This window comes from Entelurus aequoreus, linkage group LG16 (genome assembly GCF_033978785.1).
Source record: "Entelurus aequoreus isolate RoL-2023_Sb linkage group LG16, RoL_Eaeq_v1.1, whole genome shotgun sequence".
Classification (NCBI taxonomy): Eukaryota; Metazoa; Chordata; class Actinopteri; order Syngnathiformes; family Syngnathidae; genus Entelurus; species Entelurus aequoreus.
The window spans coordinates 7740649-7763916 of NC_084746.1; the positions used below are offsets into that span (position 1 = coordinate 7740649).

At 37.6% G+C, this 23268-nt stretch overlaps 1 protein-coding gene across 1 annotated transcript in view; it reads left to right on the top strand.

The window, feature by feature from the left end:
* Positions 1-23268, top strand: part of LOC133631559 (collagen alpha-1(XI) chain-like) — a 188299-nt gene that overhangs the window by 139532 nt on the left and 25499 nt on the right. The window contains exons 31-45 of the mRNA XM_062023875.1: positions 2939-2992; positions 5929-5982; positions 6938-6982; positions 7214-7267; positions 9243-9287; positions 9371-9424; positions 9524-9577; positions 11573-11626; positions 11715-11822; positions 12067-12156; positions 18945-18998; positions 21405-21512; positions 21609-21716; positions 22030-22083; positions 22158-22211. Coding sequence (XP_061879859.1) covers positions 2939-2992; positions 5929-5982; positions 6938-6982; positions 7214-7267; positions 9243-9287; positions 9371-9424; positions 9524-9577; positions 11573-11626; positions 11715-11822; positions 12067-12156; positions 18945-18998; positions 21405-21512; positions 21609-21716; positions 22030-22083; positions 22158-22211 — 990 coding nt within the window. The remainder of the gene's footprint in view (positions 1-2938; positions 2993-5928; positions 5983-6937; positions 6983-7213; positions 7268-9242; positions 9288-9370; positions 9425-9523; positions 9578-11572; positions 11627-11714; positions 11823-12066; positions 12157-18944; positions 18999-21404; positions 21513-21608; positions 21717-22029; positions 22084-22157; positions 22212-23268) is intronic.

The following is a 23268-nucleotide window of genomic DNA, read 5'->3' on the forward strand; positions in this document are numbered from 1 at the left end:
TGAAGAATTAAATTAAAATGTATTTATTATTCTTTACAATAAAAAAAAAATTTTACTTGAACATTGATTTAAATTGTCAGGAAAGAAAAGGAAGGAATTTAAAAGGTAAAAAGGTATATGTGTTTAAAAAATTCTAAAATCATTTTTAAGGTTGTATTTTTTCTCTAAAATTGTCTTACTGAAAGTTATAAGAAGCAAAGTAAAAAAATGAATGAATTTGGATTTTCAAATTCTATTTGAGTTGTGTCTCTCTTAGAATTAAAAATGTCGGGCAAAGCGAGACCAGCTTGCTAGTAAATAAATAAAATTTAAAAAATAGAGGCAGCTCACTGGTAAGTGCTGCTATTTGAGCTATTTTTAGAACAGGCCAGCGGGCTACTCATCTGGTCCTTACGGGCTACCTGGTGCCCACGGGCACCGCGTTGGTGACCCCTGCACTATAGGTTGTTTTTTTCAAGCTGATACTAAAACTGATCAATTCCTGCTGCTCAAGGCCGATACTGATCATTAATTATTTTTTAAATATCGATTTAAGTGTAGTTTGTGCACACCTGCGGGTAAGCAAGAGTCTAACAAAGTTTGCAGAACATTTGGTGCAAATAACCTTGAAACGGTGAAGAATTCCCGTGTGATGGATGCAATGTTTGTTTTCAATGAGCTCAGGGGAAGTGTACAACAGCATGTAGGAGGAAAAAAAGCGCTTGATTTGCTCACCTTAACACGAGTACAACACAGTCATTGTCACCTCATTGGAGCATTTTTTTTCATTATTTTTATCGGTTATCAGAACAATTGTTTTAATGTTATTGGATTTATCTGTGTGTCCCCATATCAGGACCATAATTATCTGTCCAATATTTATAGTGCATCCCAACCATCTGTTTAAGCCAGGACGGGGTTTTTAAAATGTTCGTTGTTTGTTTAAGGTTTATTTGAAATAGGGAGACAGAGTTCAATTTAGCTCATGAGGAGAACGCATGGAGCTGCACACTTAGTCACAGTCTCGCCCTGCGCTCTAAGGTACACCTCCCGCGTCCCTCTATTTATTCAGGAGTTCCACAGTCAACATCACTGAGGCCGCCTCTAAAAGGAGTGGTCACATATATCATGCAAAGCAGGTCCAGTACGCACAATACGTGACGGAATGTGCTGAAGCCTTGTGATTGCCTTGTTTCTGCTTCGTCTGCGTGCTGTCATCTTATCTTCGTTGAGGTCCTTGAAGTCCTTGGCTGTTAGCGGGCTAAAACAAAGATAACATCTGCGGCTGAGGCCACCCCTCAGACAAGAAGTTTTGTCCTTACACAGATAGAAAAAATGCAGCTTGAGCACAATAGCTAATAACTATAGCAACGGACTTTAAGCATACTAAAGTTGTGTGATAATATATATACATGATTATTCTAACAAGGGACAGATACAGAAACATAGATATCTGAAACAGTTATCCAATGTATGCATCATAGTGTTTGTAGCCAAAGCTAATTTACAACGCTGGTCCCCAACAACAACAACAACAACATAGATCTATCATTAAAATAGGAAAATAAAAAGAATAAGGCAAATATGAGTTGACAATAATGATAATAGTAATAATACAGACAAAGTACAAACTAGATAAAAGCCAATGATAATAATAACACAGACAAAGTGCAGACTAGATAAAAAACAATTAGTAAAAACTAAACATGGGAACACGATTTTAGCTCAACTAGCCACAATTGTGTTTGTTTTTTGAAAGTGACAAGTGCAGGTATACTTTTCAAAGTGTCAGGTAGAGAGTTCCATAGTTGTGGTCATTTTATTGAAAAGGCAGTCTGGGCAAAAGATGTTCTACGGAATGGAACGCAACAGTTGCCTTTTGACGTTGCTCGGGTGGTAGATCTGGTACCACTTTGCAGTCTTGTAATTTGCCTTGCAGAGCAATTGGGGAGCAGAGTTATCTAAGCATTTAAAAACCAGTTTGACTGTGAGTAACAAAATAAAATTGGCAAAATTTAAAATATTGTATTTGGTTCAAATTTGGTAATGATGATATCGTACACTCTTCTTGTCTAGGACTTTCAAGGCGCGGTTATAAAGACACTCAATGGTCTTGATTGATGACTCATAAATTGATTGATTCATAAAAGTAAAAACACAGCTGAGAGTTAAGCAGTTTCTTATAATCTGACCTTCTTAAGGTCAAGTAGAATAGTTTTGTCAAACTTTATCACTATAAAGTCTCAAATTACGCCACTGACCTTTGGAGGACTTCCTCCACAGATGATTAGCTCGTAGCGCTAGTCTCTTAATGGCATAGCAGTCAATTATCTAACAAGATTGTTCACGTTCATAATTACAGCATGAGGACGGAAATTTTCCCTTTCATGCCTTTTGTGAGTTTTGTCTTCCAATAGCACACTCATTGTCAGGTTCAAACACTGATGGCATTTATTAAACAAGACAAGAAGCAAGGAATTAAACAGAGACAGAATTAAATTTGGCTCAATAGAGGAGAGCGCGTCTGGGCTGTACTCTTGTACAGTCTCCGTCACGCTCTGGCGAATGATCGTACGCCTTCTCTTTTATTTGGACTTTCCCTGATTACATGGCAACAGCTGTTTCTAAGGGAGAGGGGTCGTAAACAGCCATGGCCTTCGGTTACAGAACAGTTCACAGAAAAGGTCGCCTTGAGGGGAGTCAGGCCCTGCTTCCTCTCCAATTTTGTAGTTCTTGGGTCAAGACAATATATTTCTGTGGATTACAATACATGAAAGATACAGAACACCTTCAGGTTGCTTCCCATCCTACACAGTAGAGTTTTAAAAGCCTTCTTCTTGGTAGGTTCAAAGACAGCTTTTGTCTTCTCGCCGGGAACTCATTTCAACACAAAGTTTTGTGATAACTTAGATACAATTATTCTGACACTCATCAATGTTTTGTTTCACTCTTGATATAGGGAAAACTTGGAGTGCCTGGATTGCCCGGATACCCCGGAAGGCTAGGTCCCAAAGTAAGTGCAAAATATAATGTAATTAATTACACTGGAAGCCGAAAAAGGTCTGAGTCATCTTGAGGTGCAGTAGATATCCAGACCATAGTCAAGAGAATTAATGATGATGACAGCAAATTAACATATGATCGATCATATACATGTTGTCTTGATTGGGGCAGAAAACATCATTCAACCCAAGAAAAACATTTTTGTTTTTGTTATTGTTTTACGATGACATAAACTACTGTTGAGTACCTACCAGTGCAAAGTTGAACATAAGCAACCAAAAACATTCATATGTGGAATAGCAAGCAAAACACTAATGATATGCATTTAGTTTGTATTAAATGCATTAATTGACGTAAATATTAAAGTCATAGGGTTACTAGTTAAAGTCCTATAGATCCATAATTCCTCATACACTGCAAAAAGTCAGTGCTCAAAAACAAGAAAAAAATATACAAAAATTAGGGGTATTTTATTTGAACTAAGCAAAATTATCTGCCAATAGAACAAGGAAATTCGGCTTGTCAAGACTTTCCGAAGCAAGTAAAATCTCAATGTATAATAAGTACAATACTTACAGGATAAACACTTTGTAGAACTCAACTAAAGACAAGACTAGCACATAATGGGAAAGACTTCTTCCTGACTACCGCAACACACCTAGGACATACTTAAATAAATGCATACTTGCAAATAATATTCAAAAGTCTAAAAAATAACAGTTATCGTGCACTGCAAAAAGTCAGTGTTCAAAAACAAAGAAAAAAAAATACAAAAATTAGGGGTATTTTATTTGAACCAAACAAAATTATCTGCCAATAGAACAAGGAAATTCGGCTTGTCAAGACTTTCCAAAACAAGTAAAATTAGCTAACCTCAATGTATGATAAGTACAATACTTACAGGATAAACACTTTGTAGAACTCAACTAAAGACAAGACTAGCACATAATGGGAAAGACTTCTTCCTGACTACCGCAACACACCTAGGACATACTTAAATAAATGCATACTTGCAAATAATATTCAAAAGTCTAAAAAATAACAGTTATCATGCACTGCAAAAAGTCAGTGTTCAAAAACAAAGAAAAAAAAATACAAAAATTAGGGGTATTTTATTTGAACTAAGCAAAATTATCTGCCAATAGAACAAGGAAATTCGGCTTGTCAAGACTTTCCAAAACAAGTAAAATTAGCTAACCTCAATGTATGATATGTACAATACTTACAGGATAAACACTTTGTAGAACTCAACTAAAGACAAGACTAGCACATAATGGGAAAGACTTCTTCCTGACTACCGCAACACACCTAGGACCAAGTTAAATAAATGCATACTTGCAAATAATATTCAAAAGTCTAAAAAATAACAGTTATCATGCACTGCAAAAAGTCAGTGTTCAAAAACAAAGAAAAAAAAATACAAAAATTTTATTTGAACTAAGCAAAATTATCTGCCAATAAAACAAGAAAATTTGGCTTGTCAAGACTTTCTAAAACAAGTAAAATTAGCTAACCTCAATGAACCCAAAAATACCTTAAAATCATCTCACTAATAACAAGTGCACTTTTCTTGGTAGAAAAAAAAGAGACCTGTTTGCTCAATATGTTGAAAAATATTCTTCAATTAAGGAAATTATCTTGACATAATGATATGCGCTCGGCATCATGATTTTTTTTTTTCAGGCTTGAAATAAGAAATTATTACTTTAAAAAAGCAGTTTTATACTTGTGAGTGTTGATGACACAGCTTTGCAACAGTTGATATTCTAGTTTCAAGCATGTTTTACTCAATATAGGTCATCAAATCTCAGCAACAAGCTGTAATATCTTACTGAGATCATTTAGGACCAAAACCCTAAAAACAAGTAAAACACTCTAACATAAAATCTGCTTAGTGAGAAGAATTATCTTATCAGACCGAAAATAAGCAAATGTCACCCTTATTTGAGATAATTAATCTTACTTAGATTTCAGTTTTTGTAGTGTAGTTAAAGTCCTATAGATCCATAATTCCTCATACACTGCAAAAAGTCAGTGTTCAAAAACAAAGAAAAAAATATACAAAAATTAGAGGTATTTTATTGGAACTAAGCAAAATTATCTGCCAATAGAACAAGAAAATTCGGCTTGTCAAGACTTTCCGAAACAAGTCAAATTAGCTAACTTCAATGCACCCAAAAATACCTTAAAATAAGTATATTCTCACTAATAACAAGTGCACTTTTCTTGGTAGAAAAAAAAACGAGACCTTTTCGCTCAATATGTTGAAAAATATTCTTAAATTAAGCAAATGCTAGTGCCATTATCTTGACATAATGATGTGCGCTCGGCATCATGATTTTTTTATTTATTATCACTTTAAAAAAGTAGTTTTATATTTGTGAGTGTTGATGACACAGCTTTGCAACAGTTGATAATCTAGTTTCAAGCATGTTTTACTCAATATAGGTCATCAAATCTCAGCAACAAGCTGTAATATCTTACTGAGATCATTTAGGACCAAAACCCTTAAAACAAGTAATACACTCTAACATAAAATCTGCTTAGTGAGAAGTATTATCTTATTAGATATCACCCTTATTTGAGATATTTCATCTTACTTAGATTTCAGTTTTTGCAGTGTAGAGCTCACAAAACAGCAGCTTGTACGTATTTGTAGGTGAGAATGAAACTTTCCTCTTTTAGTGCATAAAAAGGATGCACTCATCGATCAATGAAGGGACCAAAAAATGAAAAACCTAAGTCACGTGGATGACAGGCTAACCGTGTTGTGCAGACAGTTGCTATATTAACTTACCACATATGTGAAACAACAAATAAATCCCTGGAGGGTACTCCATGACACAAATGTTTGTATACTCTTTTTTTTTTAATTATTTATCCCCTCTTGTTCTTTTACCATTTCTACCCCTCTCCTCTTATGTGTTCTCTGTGTTTGCCTTGCAGGGCTCCAATGGCTTCCCAGGTTTCCCAGGCTCCAACGGCGAGAAAGGCACCAGGGTGAGCGGCAAACATTAATTAAATAATCTTTTGTGTATAATGGACTCCTTTTGTAGACACACTGAACTTTTCCCTGGAGCAAAATATAGAACAGAAAGCAAACAACAACAAAAAACTAAAAAAAAATGCCATTTGGGACATAAGTGCTTGATTATGGTTAATGGGATGTTGCTTGTTCAATTCAAATGGCTTTCAAATGCACAAAGTGGGTCAGAACTGCGTGAAACTTTATGTTAATTAAGGTTTAGTGGCCACATGCGTGGACAGCACCTTTTAGCTCTTATTTCCAAAATTGTGTACACTACTGAATTGGGGTCTTATGGCCGCTTATGTGGACACTTTTACTGCCATCTGGTGGTGTCAGTAGAGTATAACATACAATGGAATTTGGAAAAAAAAAGTGTAAAAATAAGAATTAGCATGTCACTAAACATGAAGTACACGTTTGTGTACTTATGGACTTAGTATATCATATCAAAAGATGATTCTTAGTTTTTATTCTTAATTAAGGTCCAATAAGCCCAAATAGCAAAGAGAAATTAAAAAAACATGTAAAAAAACAGCTTGGGCCTTAGGAGGTTTTTAAAGCACCTCACCTTTCTTCTACATTCCGAATCTTGTTTAAAACATACAATATTGTTATTGTTTTCATCTGGTAAAAATATATATTAATGTAGAGCAGGTGTGTTATTAATATAGTTACTGAAGGACTATTCTGTAGCTGTGTTAGAATAATGACTGTCAAATGATTACTGTGTCACTCTTTGTGTTTCATAATGCATCAATTATTTGGTATTCTTTGACTCATCACTATGTATAACCACATATTTTCACATATTTTTCTCCAGTCACTAAGCCTTCAACTTCTGTAAAGTCATTTAAAAAACTTCTTACACTTAAAACCCCTAAATCAATCCCTTTCTCTGTTGTTCTTTTTCCTTTCTTTCTCTCTCAGGGAATCGCTGGCAAATCCGGACCTCGAGGGCAACGCGGCCCGACGGTGAGGCAATTCCGCTCGTCTGAAGCTCTACGCATGAATCATTTATGACGCTCAAATAATCCAAAATTCTCAACGTGTGAGATTATTTTTTTCTTGTATTTTTGGGAAGGGACAAATGCTGCAGCCGAGTAGTGCTCGGAGTCTTAAACGTTACGCTTGCTTTTCGTTTCTCTATGTTAAACTTTGACCAATGTCTCGACAATAAGCTGATTATGTGCAAATTGTGTGTAGGGTCCACGTGGAGGACGTGGTGCCAGAGGACCAACAGGAAAACCAGGAGCAAAGGTGAACTAATCAATCAATCAATGTTTATTTATATAGATCTAAATCACAAGTGTCTCAAAGGGCTGCACAAGCCACAACAACATCCTCGGTTCAGATCCCACATCAGGGCAAGGAAAAACTCAACCCAGTGGGATGACAATGAGAAACCCCCAGGGCGACCGGTGCAATGGACGTCGAGTGGATCTAGCATCATATTGTGAAAGTCCAGTCCATAGTGGATCTAACATAATAGCGTGAGAGTCCAGTCCATAGTGGATCTAACATAATAGTGAGAGAATCCAGTCCATAGTGGATCTAACATAATAGTGTGAGAGTCCAGTCCATAGTGGATCTAACATAATAGTGTGAGAGTCAAGTCCATAGTGGATCTAACATAATAGTGGGAGTCAAGTCCATAGTGGATCTAACATAATAGTGGGAGTCAAGTCCATAGTGTATCTAACATAATATTGTGAGAGTCCAGTCCATACTGGATCTAAAATAATATTCTGAGGGTCCAGTCCATAGTAGATCTAACATAATAGTGAGAGTCCAGTCCATAGTGGATCTAACATATTAGTGTGAGGGTGCAGTCCATAGTAGATCTAACATAATTGTGAGAGTCCAGTCCATAGTGGATCTAACATAATATTGTGAGAGTCCAGTCCATAGTGGATCTAACATAATAGTGTGAGAGTCCAGTCCATAATAGATCTAACATAATAGTGAGAGAGTCCAGTCCATAGTGGATCTAACATAATAGTGAGAGTCCAGTCCATAGTAGATCTAACATAATAGTGTGAGAGTCCAGTCCATAGTAGATCTAACATAATAGTGAGAGAGTCCAGTCCATAGTGGATCTAACATAATAGTCAGAGTCCAGTTCATAGTGGATCTAACATAATAGTGAGAGAGTCCAGTCCATAGTAGATCTAACATAATAGTGAGAGTCCAGTCCATAGTGGTTCTAACATAATAGTCTGAGAGTCCAGTCCATAGTGGATCTAGCATAATAGTGTGAGAGTCCAGTTCATAGTGGATCTAACATAATAGTGTGAGAGTCCAGTCCATAGTGGATCTAGCATAATATTGTGAAAGTCCAGTCCATAGTGGATCTAACATAATAGTGTGAGAGTCCAGTCCATAGTGGATCTAACATAATAGTGTGAGAGTCCAGTCCATAGTAGATCTAACATTATAATGAGAGTCCAGTCCATAGTGGATCTAGCATAATATTGTGAAAGTTCAGTCCATAGTGGATCTAACATAATAGTGAGAGTCCATTCCATAGTGGATCTAACATAATAGTGTGAGAGTCCAGTCCATAGTGGATCTAACATAATAGTGAGAGTCCAGTCCATAGTGGATCTAACAAAATAGTGAGAGTCCATTCCATAGTGGATCTAACATAATATTGTGAAAGTTCAGTCCATAGTGGATCTAACATAATAGTGTGAGAGTCCAGTCCATAGTGGATCTAACATAATAGTGAGAGTCCAGTCCATAGTGGGGCCAGCAGGAGACCATCCCGAGCGTAGACGGGTCAGCAGCGCAGAGATGTCCCCAACCGACTCTGGACAGCCAGCACTTAATCCGTGGCCACCGAACCTGTGCAGAAAAAAAATAAACGGCAGATCAACTGGTCTAAAAGGGGGGTCTATTTAAAGGCTAGAGTATACAAATGAGTTTTAAGATGGGACTTAAATGCTTCTACTGAGGTAGCATCTCTAACTGTAGTATAGTATAGTATTGGAGCCCCAATAGAAAACGCTCTATAGCCCGCAGACTTTTTTTGGGCTCTGGGAATCACTAATAAGCCGGAGTTCTTTGAACGCAGATTTCTTCTAATTAATTTTTTTGAATCGATGTCCATGTACAGTAAAGTAAACATACAGTAAATGTTACTTTATGTGCAATAAGGCACTGTGAGAGTCATGTGGTGTTACAATACAAATAACTCAAGTGGAAAGTTGACTGGGTTTTTTTCTCCCATCAGGGCACCTCGGGCAATGATGGACCCGCAGGACCACCCGGAGAGCGGGTTAGTGTTACACTTTGTGTTGATCATATTGGACTACTTTTGTTTGCTATTAAAACTGTTTTGTTTTTTTTTCCTTATTAAAGGGTCCTTCAGGACCACAAGGACCTGTCGGGTTCCCTGGACCAAAGGGACCTAATGTAAGTCAAAAAAGCACCCTTATGGTTAACGTCAGTATTTGTCATGATACTGAAAGTCTTGTTTTGATTGGCTGTTCTTCTATCACTTGACACCCGCAGGGACCACCAGGTAAAGATGGACTGCCGGGTCATCCCGGACAAAGAGGAGAGACGGTCAGTGGCACTTTTTTGACCCAAACGCATAATCTGTTTTTGGTCTTAAACATCATGAGCATGTTCTCATACACACAGAAATAGCATGGAAGTTACCATTTTTAGGCAAAAGATCTAAACACCACACTGCAAAAAGTTAGTGTTCAAAAACAAGAGAAAAAAATACAAAAATGAGGGGTATTTTATTTGAACTAAGCAAAATTATCTGCCAATAGAACAAGAAAATTTGGCTTGTCAAGACTTTCCAAAACAAGTAAAATTGGCTAACTTCAATGAACCCAAAATACCTTAACATAAGTATATTCTCGCTAATAACAAGTGCACTTTTCTTGGTAGAAAAAAAAGAGATATTTTTGCTCAATATGTTGAAAAATATTCTTAAATGAAGTAAATGCTAGTGCCATTATCTTGACATAATGATATGCGATCGGCATCATGATTTTTTTTTTCATGCTTGAAATAAGAAATGATTACTTTAAAAAAGTAGTTGTGAGTGTTGATGACACAGCTTTGCAGCAGTCGATATTCTAGTTTCAAGCATGTTTTACTCAATATAGGTCATCAAATCTCAGCTACAAGCTGTAATATCTTACTGAGATCATTTAGGACCAAAACCCTTAAAACAAGTAAAACACTCTAACTTAGTGAGAAGAATTATCTTATCAGACAGAAAATAAGCAAATATCACCCTTATTTGAGATATTTAATCTTACTTAGATTTCAGTTTTTGCAGTGAGAATTTGACTTTCCTCTTTTAGTGCATAAAAAGGATGCACTCATCGATCAATGAGGGACCAAAAATGAAAAACCTAAGTCACGTGGATGACAGGCTAACCGTGTTTTGCAGACACACTGCAAAAAGTCAGTGTTCAAAAACAAGAAAAAAAAATACAAAAATGAGGGGTATTTTCTTTGAACTAAGCAAAATTATCTGCCAATAGAACAAGAAAATTTGGCTTGTGAAGACTTTCCAAAACAAGTCAAATTAGCTAACTTCAATGAACCCAAAAATACCTTAAAATAAGTATATTCTCACTAATAACAAGTGCACTTTTCTTGGTAGAAAAAAAAAGATCTTTTTGCTCAATATGTTGAAAAATATTCTTAAATGAAGTAAATGCTAGTGCCATCATCTTGACATAATGATGTGCGCTCGGCATTACATTTCTTGAAACCAGCAAACTTATACTAAAAACTAATTTATTGTTCTTAATGGTAAGGCAACCGCTTGTTACTCTCGGGGTCTCCTAGCCGCTCAGCCAAATCATATTGTCTAAAAATGCATTTTTCCATCAATAACATGACATCATCGCACCAAGTGCGTGCTCTTTCAGTCAATTAGTGCGCATATATACAGCCCGGCCCCCGGCCAAAAAATTTTTTAATTGTAATTATGAGGAATTTATCTGAATGTGCCTGAACTATTTCCGTTCAAAATTGTTTGAAATGTCACATTTTAAATGTTTAAATATTAACTGTCAGTTTGCTGTACTGTGCCAACTGTACTACTATATGAGTACGTATTTTCTATTGTTTCATTGAAAATAAAACAGTTGTTTTAATTATGAGACACAATTTTTTTTTTCATGCTTGAAATAAGAAATTATTACTTTAAAAAAGTAGTTTTATACTTGTGAGTGTTGATGACACAGCTTTGCAACAGTTGATATTCTAGTTTCAAGCATGTTTTACTCAATATAGGTCATACAATCTCCTATCTATCTATCTTACTGAGATGGACCAAAACCCTTAAAACAAGTAAAACACTCTAACATAAAATCTGCTTAGTGAGAAGAATTATCTTATCAGACAGAAAATAAGCAAATATCACCCTTATTTGATATATTTAATCTTACTTAGATTTCAGTTTTTGCAGTGCACATCAGATTAGTTATGTTTAATAGGGGACAGATGTATGAGATAGCATGTGAAGATATCTGCTTTTTTGTCGTAAACATGACACATTTGAAGGCAATGTGTCATTTTGCCTTTCAGGGCTTCCAAGGAAAAACTGGACCACCCGGACCTGGAGGAGTGGTTGGGCCTCAGGTAGGTCTCCCGCCAGGAATCTCTATTAACGGTGCATGCGCAGGAAATGACAACGGGGACAACAAGTTCACTTGTTGTCGCTTTGCAGGGTCCAACTGGAGAGACCGGACCCAGTGGTGAGCGAGGACACCCCGGTTCCCCTGGCCCACCTGGAGAGCAAGGTCTGCCAGGAGCTGCTGGAAAAGAGGGCGGAAAGGTAAACAAGCACTTCTTGGAGGCTATTCATGCCATGAAGATTAAAAGACGACAACAGTATTTTGTATAATTTCTTAGTTACAGCATATTTCAGAAATCAGTATTTGTTTACCATCAGTAGTTAGTTAGTCCTCGTGAGCTTAGTGTTTCCAAGGTTTGCTGCCCTAAAGCATGGTGCAACGACCACGCGTTTATACATCTGAAGTCACTTAATGGATGTTGTTTCTTTTACTCTCGCATTGCAGGGAGATCCAGGTCCTCATGGTACCGGAGGCAAGCCAGGTCCTGCAGGTCTGAGGGGCTTCCAGGGGACAAGAGGTCTTCCAGGCGCAATGGTAAACATGCAGCACATTGTTTAACACACCCATCTCTCTCTCTGAACCTTGAATCACTACCTAAGTGCCGATGAAACAATGAAAGAGGGCAGATATCAGACTCTTTATAGTGTAAGCAGAAAATAATTATTATTGATGCACTTGTCTAAAGTCACAGGTGTAAAAATAAGTTACGCACTGTCTGGAGTGGTTTTAGGAGAATGCAGAGTGACTAAGGCAAATGTCTTATTTTGCAATTACACTGCAAAAAGTCAGTGTTCAAAAACAAGAAAAAAAATACAAAAATTATGGGTGTTTTATTTGAATTAAGCAAAATTATCTGCCAATAGAACAAGAAAATTTGGCTTGTGAAGACTTTCCAAAACAAGTCAAATTAGCTAACCTCAATGAAACCAAAAATACCTTAAAATAAGTATATTCTCACTAATAACAAGTGCACTTTTCTTGGTAGAATAAAAAAATATGAGACAATTTTGCTCAATATGTTGAAAAATATTCTTAAATGAAGTAAATGCTAGTGCCATTATCTTGACATAATGAAATGCGCTCGGCATTACATTTCTTAAAACCAGCAAACTTATACTAAAAACTAGTTTATTGTTCTTAATGGAAAGGCAACAAAGCAACCGCTTGTTACTCTCGGGGTCTCCTAGCCGCTCAGGCAAATAATATGGTCTAAAAATGCATTTTTCCATCGATAACATGACATCATCGCTCCAAGTGCGTGCTCTTTCAGTCAATTAGTGCGCATATATACAGCCTGGCCCCTGGCCAAAAAAACTTTTATTGTAATTTTGAAGAATTCCTCTGAATGTGCATGTTCAAAATTGTTAGAAATGTCACATGTTACATGTTTAAATATTACCTGTCAGTTTACTGTACTGTGCCAACTGTACTACTATATGAGTACGTATTGTCTATTGTTTCATTGAATATAAAACAGCAAAGTCCATTTGGCTGTCATCTGTTTTAACTATGAGACACAATTGTGTCAAAGTCATGATTTTTTTTCATGCTCGAAATAAGAAATTATTACTTTAAAAAAGTAGTTTTATACTTGTGAGTGTTGATGACACAGCTTTGCAACAGTTGATATTTTAGTTTCAAGCATGTTTTACTCAATATAGGTCATCAAATCTCAGCTACAAGCTGTAATATCTTCCTGAGATCATTTAGGAGCAAAACCCTTAAAACAAGTAAAACACTCGAACATAAAATCTGCTTAGTGAGAAGAATTATCTTATCAGACAGAAAATAAGCAAATATCACCCTTATTTGAGATATTTAATCATACCTAAATTTCAGTTTTTGCATTGTATAGGGCTTTCTTGACGCGTTGTTAGCTGCTGAATCAAACCCAGACTTTGAGAGTGTGTGATCAGAAAGAGCTGAAGGTGACAGACACACACACACAAAAAAACTCCTTGAGGACCAGCTTGTGGCCGGAGTTCATTTCGGGCCAGACCAACAAAGTCTGAAGCACTAAACTGACCACCTTGGTGTTTTATAGCTTTTGTGCAGGGGGATAACTACACTGTGCACACTCCAATCTGATATGCACATTTTTAAACTACACTACCGTTCAAAAGTTTGGGGTCACCCAAACAATTTTGTGGAATAGCCTTCATTTCTAAGAACAAGAATAGACTGTCGAGTTTCAGATGAAAGTTCTCTTTTTCTGGCCATTTTGAGCGTTTAACTGACCCCACAAATGTGATGCTCCAGAAACTCAATCTGCTCAAAGGAAGGTCAGTTTTGTAGCTTCTGTAACGAGCTAAACTGTTTTCATATGTGTGAACATGATTGCACAAGGGTTTTCTAATCATCAATTAGCCTTCTGAGCCAATGAGCAAACACATTGTACCATTAGAACACTGGAGTGATAGTTGCTGGAAATGGGCCTCTATACACCTATGTAGATATTGCACCAAAAACCAGACATTTGCAACTAGAATAGTCATTTACCACATTAGCAATGTATAGAGTGTATTTCTTTAAAGTTTAGACTAGTTTAAAGTTATCTTCATTGAAAAGTACAGTGCTTTTCCTTAAAAAATAAGGACATTTTAATGTGACCCCAAACTTTTGAGCGGTAGTGTATGTTAATGAAGAAACTCTCACATAATGAGCGTTGCCTTGTCGGACACGTGTTCTGTCATATTAACTCCCAGTTTAAAGTCGAGGCACAGCAGCAATATATGAGCCAATAAATATTATTTTAATTCTCAGGGAAGCCTGCATCCTCGGTGCCTGCTGGCACTGTTGAAAGTCCCTTAAATGAGTTACGGTAATAAAAGGCTTTATTGTATCTGGTGAATTGCCTTTTCCATACGCGGCCCTCCGAGAAACGGCGCAGTGATTCAGCACAGTTGATTTCCTCATAGAGCTGAGAACTCAAACACATCACAGTGATGTAGAGATGGATGGGCTCTGACTGATACTGCAGGCTCGCAGAACTTCTCATTATTATTCACATTCCTGTTTTTTTGCATTTGTTTGAAGATTGAATGTGTTCTGTTGCATTATTAATGTATATACCCACCAGACACGTCTTTAGGTAATCTGATGAGATCCAATACAATAGTCTGTATCAAAAACAAGCTTAATTCTTGGAATGGAAATGTACTAATATTGTCAGACCGTATGTAAAAATGTATAATTTAATTTAATTTATAAATATATAATTAGTGTTCCTTAATAATCATCTTGGCATGTATATTAGGAGTGTCCAAAAAAAATTAGATTTTTGAATTAATCGCGATTTTTATCTGTAACAATTCTTAATCAACTAAAAAAAAATCGAATAGTTTTTTTTTTAATGTTTATTTATTTATTTATTACACGTCTTTAGGTAATCTGATGAGATCCAATACAAGAGTCTGTATCAAAAACAAGCTTAATTCTTGGAATGGAAATGTACTACCGTATTTTTCGGAGTATAAATCGCTCCGGAGAATAAGTCGCACCTCCGGCCAAACTATGAAAAAAACTGCGACTTATAGTCCGAAAAATACGGTAATATTGTCAGACCTAAAAAAATATCTAATTGTGTGCAGAACACAGTGTTCCTTAATACTCATCTAGGCATGTATATTGGGAGTGTCCGAAAAAAAATAGATTTTCGAATTAATCGCGATTCTTATCTGTAACAATTCTTAATCGACTAAATTTAAAAAATCTAAAATATATTTTTTTTATGTTTATTTATTTATTTATTACACGTCTTTAGGTGATCTGATGAGATCCAATACAAGAGTCTGTATCAAAAACAAGCTTAATTCTTGGAATGAAAATGTACTAATATTGTCAGACCGAGAAAAATATATAATTGTGTGCAGAATACAGTGTTCCTTAATACTCATCTAGGCATGTATATTAGGAGTGTCCGAAAAAAATGTGATTTTCGAATTAATTGGGATTCTTATCTGTAACAATTCTTAATCGACTAAAAAAAAAAAAAAAAAATCAAATTTATTTTTTTTAATGTTTATTTATTTATTTATTACACGTCTTTAGGTAATCTGATGAGATCCAATACAAGAGTCTGTATCAAAAACAAGCTTAATTATTGGAATGGAAATGTACTACCGTATTTTTCGGAGTATAAGTCGCTCCGGAGTATAAGTCGCACCGGCCGAAAATGCATAATAAAGAAGGAAAAAAACATATATAAGTCGCATTTTTGGGGGAAATTTATTTGATAAAACCCAACACCAAGAATAGACATTTGAAAGGCAATTTAAAATAAATAAAGAATAGTGAACAACAGGCTGAATAAGTGTACGTTATATGAGGCATAAATAACCAACTGAGAACGTGCCTGGTATGTTAACGTAACATAATATGGTAAGAGTCATTCAAATAACTATAACATATAGAACATGCTATACGTTTACCAAACAATCTGTCAATCTGTTAACTCATTCTCTTTCTATGCCACATCAATGTGGAATGCGCTCCCAACAGGTATAAAAGAAAGGGCATCTCTATCCTCCTTCAAAAGCGCAATAAAAGTTCACCTCCAGGCAGCTACAACCCTAAACTAACACCCTCCCCGGATTGCTAACAATCAAATGTAAACAATCAAATGCAGATACTTTTTCTTATGCCTTCTGATCTCTCTCTCTCTCTCTCTCTCTCTCTCTCTCTCTCTCTCTCTCTCTATGTCCACTACTTTATGTCCATATCCTACCCCCCACCCCCGATTGTAAATAATGTAAATAATTCATTGTGATTATCTTGTGTGATGACTGTATTATGATGATAGTATATATGATAGTATATATCTGTATCATGAATCAATTTAAGTGGACCCCGACTTAAACAAGTTGAAAAACTTATTCGGGTGTTACCATTTAGTGGTCAATTGTACGGAATATGTACTTCACTGTGCAACCTACTAATAAAAGTCTCAATCAATCAATCAATCAAAACTACTAATCGCTAAATCCCATGAAATCTTATACATCTAGTCTCTTACGTGAATGAGCTAAATAATATTATTTGATATTTTACGGTAATTTGTTAATAATTTCACACATAAGTCGCTCCTGAGTATAAGTCACACCCCCGGCCAAACTATGAAAAAAACTGCGACTTATAGTCCGAAAATTACGGTAATCGCGATTCTTATCTGTAACAATTCTTAATCGACTAAAAAAAAAAAATCTAAAATATTTTTTGTTAATATTTATTTATTTATTTATTACACGTCTTTAGGTAATCTGATGAGATCCAATACAAGAGTCTGTAAAAAAAAAAAAAAACAAGCTTAATTCTTGGAATGGGAATTTACTAATATTTTCAGACCTAGAAAAATATATAATTGTGTGCAGAACACAGTGTTCCTTAATAAACATCTTGGCATGTATATTAGGAGTGTCCAAAAAAAATTGGATTTTCGAATTAATCGCGATTCTTATCTGTAACAATTCTTAATCGACTACAAAAAAATATATATATATATATATATTTTTTATGCTTATTTATTTATTTATTTATTACACGTCTTTAGGTAATCTGATGAGATCCAATACAAGAGTCTGTATCAAAAACAAGTTTAATTCTTGGAATGGAAATGTACTAATTTTGATTGATTGATTAAAACTTTTGTTAGTAGATTGCACAGTACAGTACATATTCCGTACAATTGACCACTAAATGGTAACACCCGAATACGTTTTTCAACTTGTTTAAGTCGGGGTCCACGTTAATCAATTCATGGTACAAATATATACTATCAGCATAATACAGTCATTGTCATTAATATTGGCAGACCTAGAAAAATATCTAATTGTGTGCGCTCGGCATCATGATTTTTTTTTTTCATGCTTGAAGTAAGAAATGATTACTTTAAAAAAGTAGTTTTATACTAGTGAGTGTTGATGACACAGCTCTGCAACAGTTGATATTCTAGTTTCAAGAATGTTTTACTCAATATAGGTCATACAATCTCAGCTACAAGCTGTAATATCTTACTGAGATCATTTAGGACCAAAACCCTTAAAACAAGTAAAACACTCTAATATAAAATCTGCTTAGTGAGAAGAATTATCTTATCAGACAGAAAATAAGCAAATATCACCCTTATTTGAGATATTTAATCTTACTTAGATTCCAGTTTTTGCAGTGTTTCATTAATTATGATTGGCTTTGTATTACTATTTCGTTATTGTTTTCTACACTGTCAGATTTAAAACAAAAAGTCACACTTGAGGTTTTTAGGCAAAATACGGTCATGTTTGCCAAACCTATAAAAATATTATTTCTTTAAACCAGGCCCAAATTTAGAGAGAAAAAATGTGTCTGGGGGCTGGTATATCTCTTTTTAGGAACACTAATACAAAACCTCACAATAATGTCTGAATGCTACAAACATTATGACAGACCGCCTTAAAAAACAGAATGGAATTACATTTTTTTTTACTGAATGAGACACCTAGAATGTACATGAAAATAAAGAACGTGGGATTTACAATATTAACTATGAACGATAAAACACTGAAAATTGACATATGAACGTCGCACCCCATCTGCTTAGTGAGAAGAATTATCTTACCAGAGAGAAAATAAGAAAATATCACCCTTATTTGAGATATTTCATCTTACTTAGATTTCAGTTGTTGCAGTGCACACACTGCAAAAAGTCAGTGTTCAAAAACGAAATTTAGGGGTATATTACTTGAACTAAGCAAAATAATCTGCCAATAGAACAAGAAAATTTGGTTTGTCAAGACTTTCCAAAACAAGTAAAATTAGCTAACCTCAATGAACCCCAAAATACCTTAAAATAAGTATATTCTCACTAATAACAAGTGCACTTTTCTTGGTAGAAAAAAAAGAGACCTTTTTGCTCAATATGTTGAAAAATATTAGTAAATTAAGTAAATGCTAGTGCCATTATCTTGACCTTGACCAGCAAACTTATACTAAAAACTAGTTTATTGTTCTTAATGGAAAGGCAACAAGGCAACCGCTTGTTACTCTCGGGGTTTCCTAGCCACTCAGGCAAGTCATATGGTCTAAAAATGCATTTTTCCATTGATAACATGACATCATAGCACCAAGTGCGTGTTCTTTCAGTCAATTAGTGCGCATATATACAGCCCAGCCCCCGGTCAAAACCCTTAAAACAAGTAAAACACTCTAACATAAAATCTGCTTAGTGAGAAGAATTATCTTATCAGACAGAAAATAAGCAAATATCACCCTTATTTGAGATATTCAATCTTATTTAGATTTCAGTATTTGCAGTGCACATCTGACGCCATCATCTCTTCTGCTTTCAGGGTCCAGGTGGCTTAAAGGGAGGAGAAGGACCCCAGGGTCCCCCCGGCCCCATCGTAAGTCATTTATTTGCTCAGTAAAAAATACCTACAGGGCAACTTTCTGAATGCTGTTTGATTTTTTTTTGTTTTGTAAGGGAAGGCTTTAACTCATTTCTAATTATTATCACTAAAGGACATCCTAGTCGAGCTGAATTCATGAATAATGAGGCAGGCTCGGTTGTACACACTTGAGAAAAGCATAAACCATCACTAATGATGGAGTAATCTATAAATAAATGGGGCTCTTTGTCTCGGGGCCCCTCACTTTTGTAGCACTACGTCGCCATGAAAAGCCTCGGGAGTGAATCCAACTAACAGCCGGCTTTTTGGAGCGCCTTGACATTTTCGCTCAAGCGATAAACGTGGCCTTCCTATAATTACAACCCCGACTGGCTCTCTAGCGACAGGCCCATTAGATGACAGGCGATACTCAGCTTCGGGGATGAAAAGATGATCTCTGAATGAACGTTTGTGATGCGGAATGAGGCGCTTCTTCTTCTCAAACGGGGGTGGCGAGCCTTTGGCGGAATATTTTGGGATCTTTGATGCAACATGAAACATCGATTTCCTGCCACCGCTGTAGTCCTGACGGTGGGAAAGGCAGCAAGCGGGCTGTGCATTTGCAACGTAGCCTTTTATTTTGACGGACAATTATGCTTGCGGAAACCCACACTTCTGACCAAATACGATGACTCCCGGCTGTTACTTTGCACTTTAGTTTGGCTTATTGCTAACATTATTCGTATGGTGCTGTGTAGCTACGAAAAAAGCTTCACAGTGATTCGGGATTGTCCTGAAACCTTTTAAGAGTACGATAAAACATAATCCGTAGTTTGCATAGCCAATGCGTGCCACTCGTGGAAACAAAACTAAAGTCACAACACCAGAAATGTTTTGTATTTAGAAATTTAAACCTGTCTGTCAATTTGTCTTTCCTTACCCTCCATCCATCAATCCATTTTCTTCCGCTTATCCGAGGCAGAGAAGCCCAGACTTCCCTCTCCCCAGCCACTTCGTCCAGCTCCTCCCGGGGGATCCCAGGCCAGCCGGGAGACATAGTCTTCCCAACGTGTCCTGGGTCTTCCCCGTGGCCGCCTGCCGGTCGGACGTGCCCTAAACACCTCCCTAGGGAGGCGTTCGGGTGGCATCCTGAGCAGATGCCCGAACCACCTCATCTGGCTCCTCTCAATGTGGAGGAGCAGCGGCTTTACTCTGAGTTCTCCCCGGATGACAGAGCTTCTCACCCTATCTCTAAGGGAGAGACCCGCCACCCGGCGGAGGAAACTCATTTCGGTCGTTTGTACCCGTGATCTTGTCCTATCTGACATAACCCAAAGCTCATGACCATAGGTGAGGACGGGAACATAGATCGACCGGTAAATTGAGAGCTTTGCCTTCCGGCTCAGCTCCTTCTTCATCACAACGGATCGATACAGCGTCCGCATTACTGAAGACGTTGCACCGATCCGCCTGTCAATCTCACGATCCACTCTTCCCTCACTCATGAACAAGACTCCTAGGTACTTGAACTCCTCCACTTGGGGAAATATCTCCTCCCCAAGGGATCCCAGGCCAGCCGGGAGACATAGTCTTCCCAACGTGGCCTTGGGTCTTCCCCGTGGCCTCCTGCCGGTCGGACGTGCCCTAAACACCTCCCTAGGGAGGCGTTCAGGTGGCATCCTGAGCAGATGCCCGAACCACCTCATCTGGCTCCTCTCAATGTGGAGGAGCAGCGGCTTTACTCTGAGTTCCCACCCGGATGACAGAGCTTCTCACCCTATCTCTAAGGGAGAGACCCGCCACCCGGCGGAGGAAACTCATTTCGGTCGTTTGTACCCGTGATCTTGTCCTTTCGGTCATAACCCAAAGCTCATGACCATAGGTGAGGATTGGAACGTAGATCGACCGGTAAATTGAGAGTCTTCCGGCTCAGCTCCTTCTTCACCACAACGGATCGATACAGCGTCCGCATTACTGAAGACGCCGCACCGATCCGCCTGTCGATCTCACGATCCACTCTTCCCTCACTCGTGAACAAGACTCTGAGGTACTTGAACTCCTCCACTTGGGGCAAGATCTCCTCCCCAACTTGGAGATGGCACTCCACCCTTTCCCGGGCGAGAACCATGGACTCGGACTTGGAGGTGCTGATTCTCATCCCAGTCACTTCACACTCGGCTGCGAACGGATCCAGTGACCCTGTTGATGCGTCTTAGCTCTGGGTGCCACATTGTGTCACCCACCGTCCCCACTTTGCTGCAGTGCTCCGTTTTCTGGCAGCCGTCAATCTCCTTTTGGATAAATATAAAGTCCATGCATCAGTTGCAGTTGTTTGTCACCATGTCCAGTCCTAAGCGATGCAATACTATATATGAGCCAAAATACATCAGGTTGATGATGCCTTTGTTTCTTGGGTAACAGGGGTCTCCTGGAGAGAGAGGTGCTGCTGGCCCCGGAGGTCCCATCGGTCTGACAGGACGCAACGGCCCTCAGGGACCACCAGGGCCTGCTGGCGAAAAGGGCGGTCCCGTAAGTCGCTTTGTTGTAAAGAAGTCTTAGGCGCAAAAAGAACTTGATGAATTGACTTTTTTTTCCATGGACACTTCTGTTTTTGATATTTTTTAGGGAGAGAAAGGTCCAATGGGTCCTGCTGGCCGTGATGGCATCCAAGGTCCCGTTGGTCTTCCTGGTTCTGCCGGACCTCAGGGTCCACCAGGAGAGGATGGCGACAAGGTGTGTATGCAGACAATTTGCTAAAACTACAATCCAGATGTGTAGAAGAAGTAACCACGATGCCTCTCTGATCCAAGTCACGTCTTATTTTGTCTTTGGGCGGCCACTAACCACTGATGGGTTGTGCAAGGGCGGGTTGGGGGCTGACGATCAATTAACTGCAAATATTCGCCCAAGGTTGTTTCGGGCCAAGCCAATTAGAATCTGTAGAGAAATATTTACTAGGCAATCAGTGTTAAGGTGACATTGAAAGTATTGGACAAAACATTGGAGGAGAAAGGATGTGAGCTCTGCTATTTGTTTTGCCCTGCAGGGAGAAGTTGGAGGACCTGGACAGAAGGGAAGCAAAGGAGACAAGGGGGAACTTGTAAGCTTGATTTTTGGAAGTTACAAAAATCACATTATGGAGGTATTTCAACTCTGTCGTTGTTACTCCTTCAGGGACCACCAGGCTCAAGTGGTCTTCAGGGTGTGATCGGAGCTCCTGGTCCAGCTGTGAGTAGCATTTCTAATTAATATTCCACTATTTAAATGATTATTTTAATTGACACAAAACTCGTATTTACTTTTTGACTAGGATTACACGGGGGCATGACAAAGCAGTTTAATCCATATATGATCTCAATCTGATTCGACACCTGTGTTTGTGTAATGTAAATCCTCCTTTCCAGTCCATAAGCATTTTACCGTTGTAATCTGCGTTTTTTTAATCATCATTATTTTTATAACATATAGAAGTTTTGTTTTTGTTTTTTTGTTTTTTTGGGTGGGAAAAACTTTTTAACGGGTCTCGTTATTGCATTATTTTAAAAATAATGGTCATAATAATGGCAGAACATTATTATGACCATGCCAAGAAGCTGCCACTCACGCCTGCACCGAGCCGGCGGGTATACCCATGTAAACACGTCGCACGTTCGCCTCATTAGGACTCCATGAAGACTTCTGTTTCTGCATCAGCCGATGACCCCAAGGAGCACAAAAAGCAAGACGGCTGTAAATACTCAAGCCTCAGCAGACATTTTGGCAAAAGCCACTGTCTGTGTTGGGAATGAGATTATTAAAAATAGACATGATAGGCAGACTGCTGTGTATACACTGCCGTGTAATTGTTTACCTGAGTTTTGGGCATAGGCCTAAAGAAGATTTAGCATTAAGAACTACAACGTCAATCCAGCTGTAGCAGAATGCAAAAACCTAAATTGCCTGGCAGTCTATCAGCTCTGCCTCAAAGCCAAAACATCTCACAAAAGACTAAGCAGCACTTTAGCTTAGCATATCAATCAATCAATCAATTTTTACTTACATAGCCCTAAATCACGAGTGTCTCAAAGGGCTGCACAAGCCACAACGACAACCTCGGCTCAGATTATGGACCCAAAAGGTCCCCCACTCATAAAGTAATACATTTTTATTAGTTTTTTTTTACTTTTAACACTGAAATTACGAGATCAACTTCAGATATATCTGTCGATTTTACGTTTGAACTATTATTTTGTTTGTATTATGCTCTTTTGTCAAATAAAACTGATGTTTTTTATGGCAACCACAA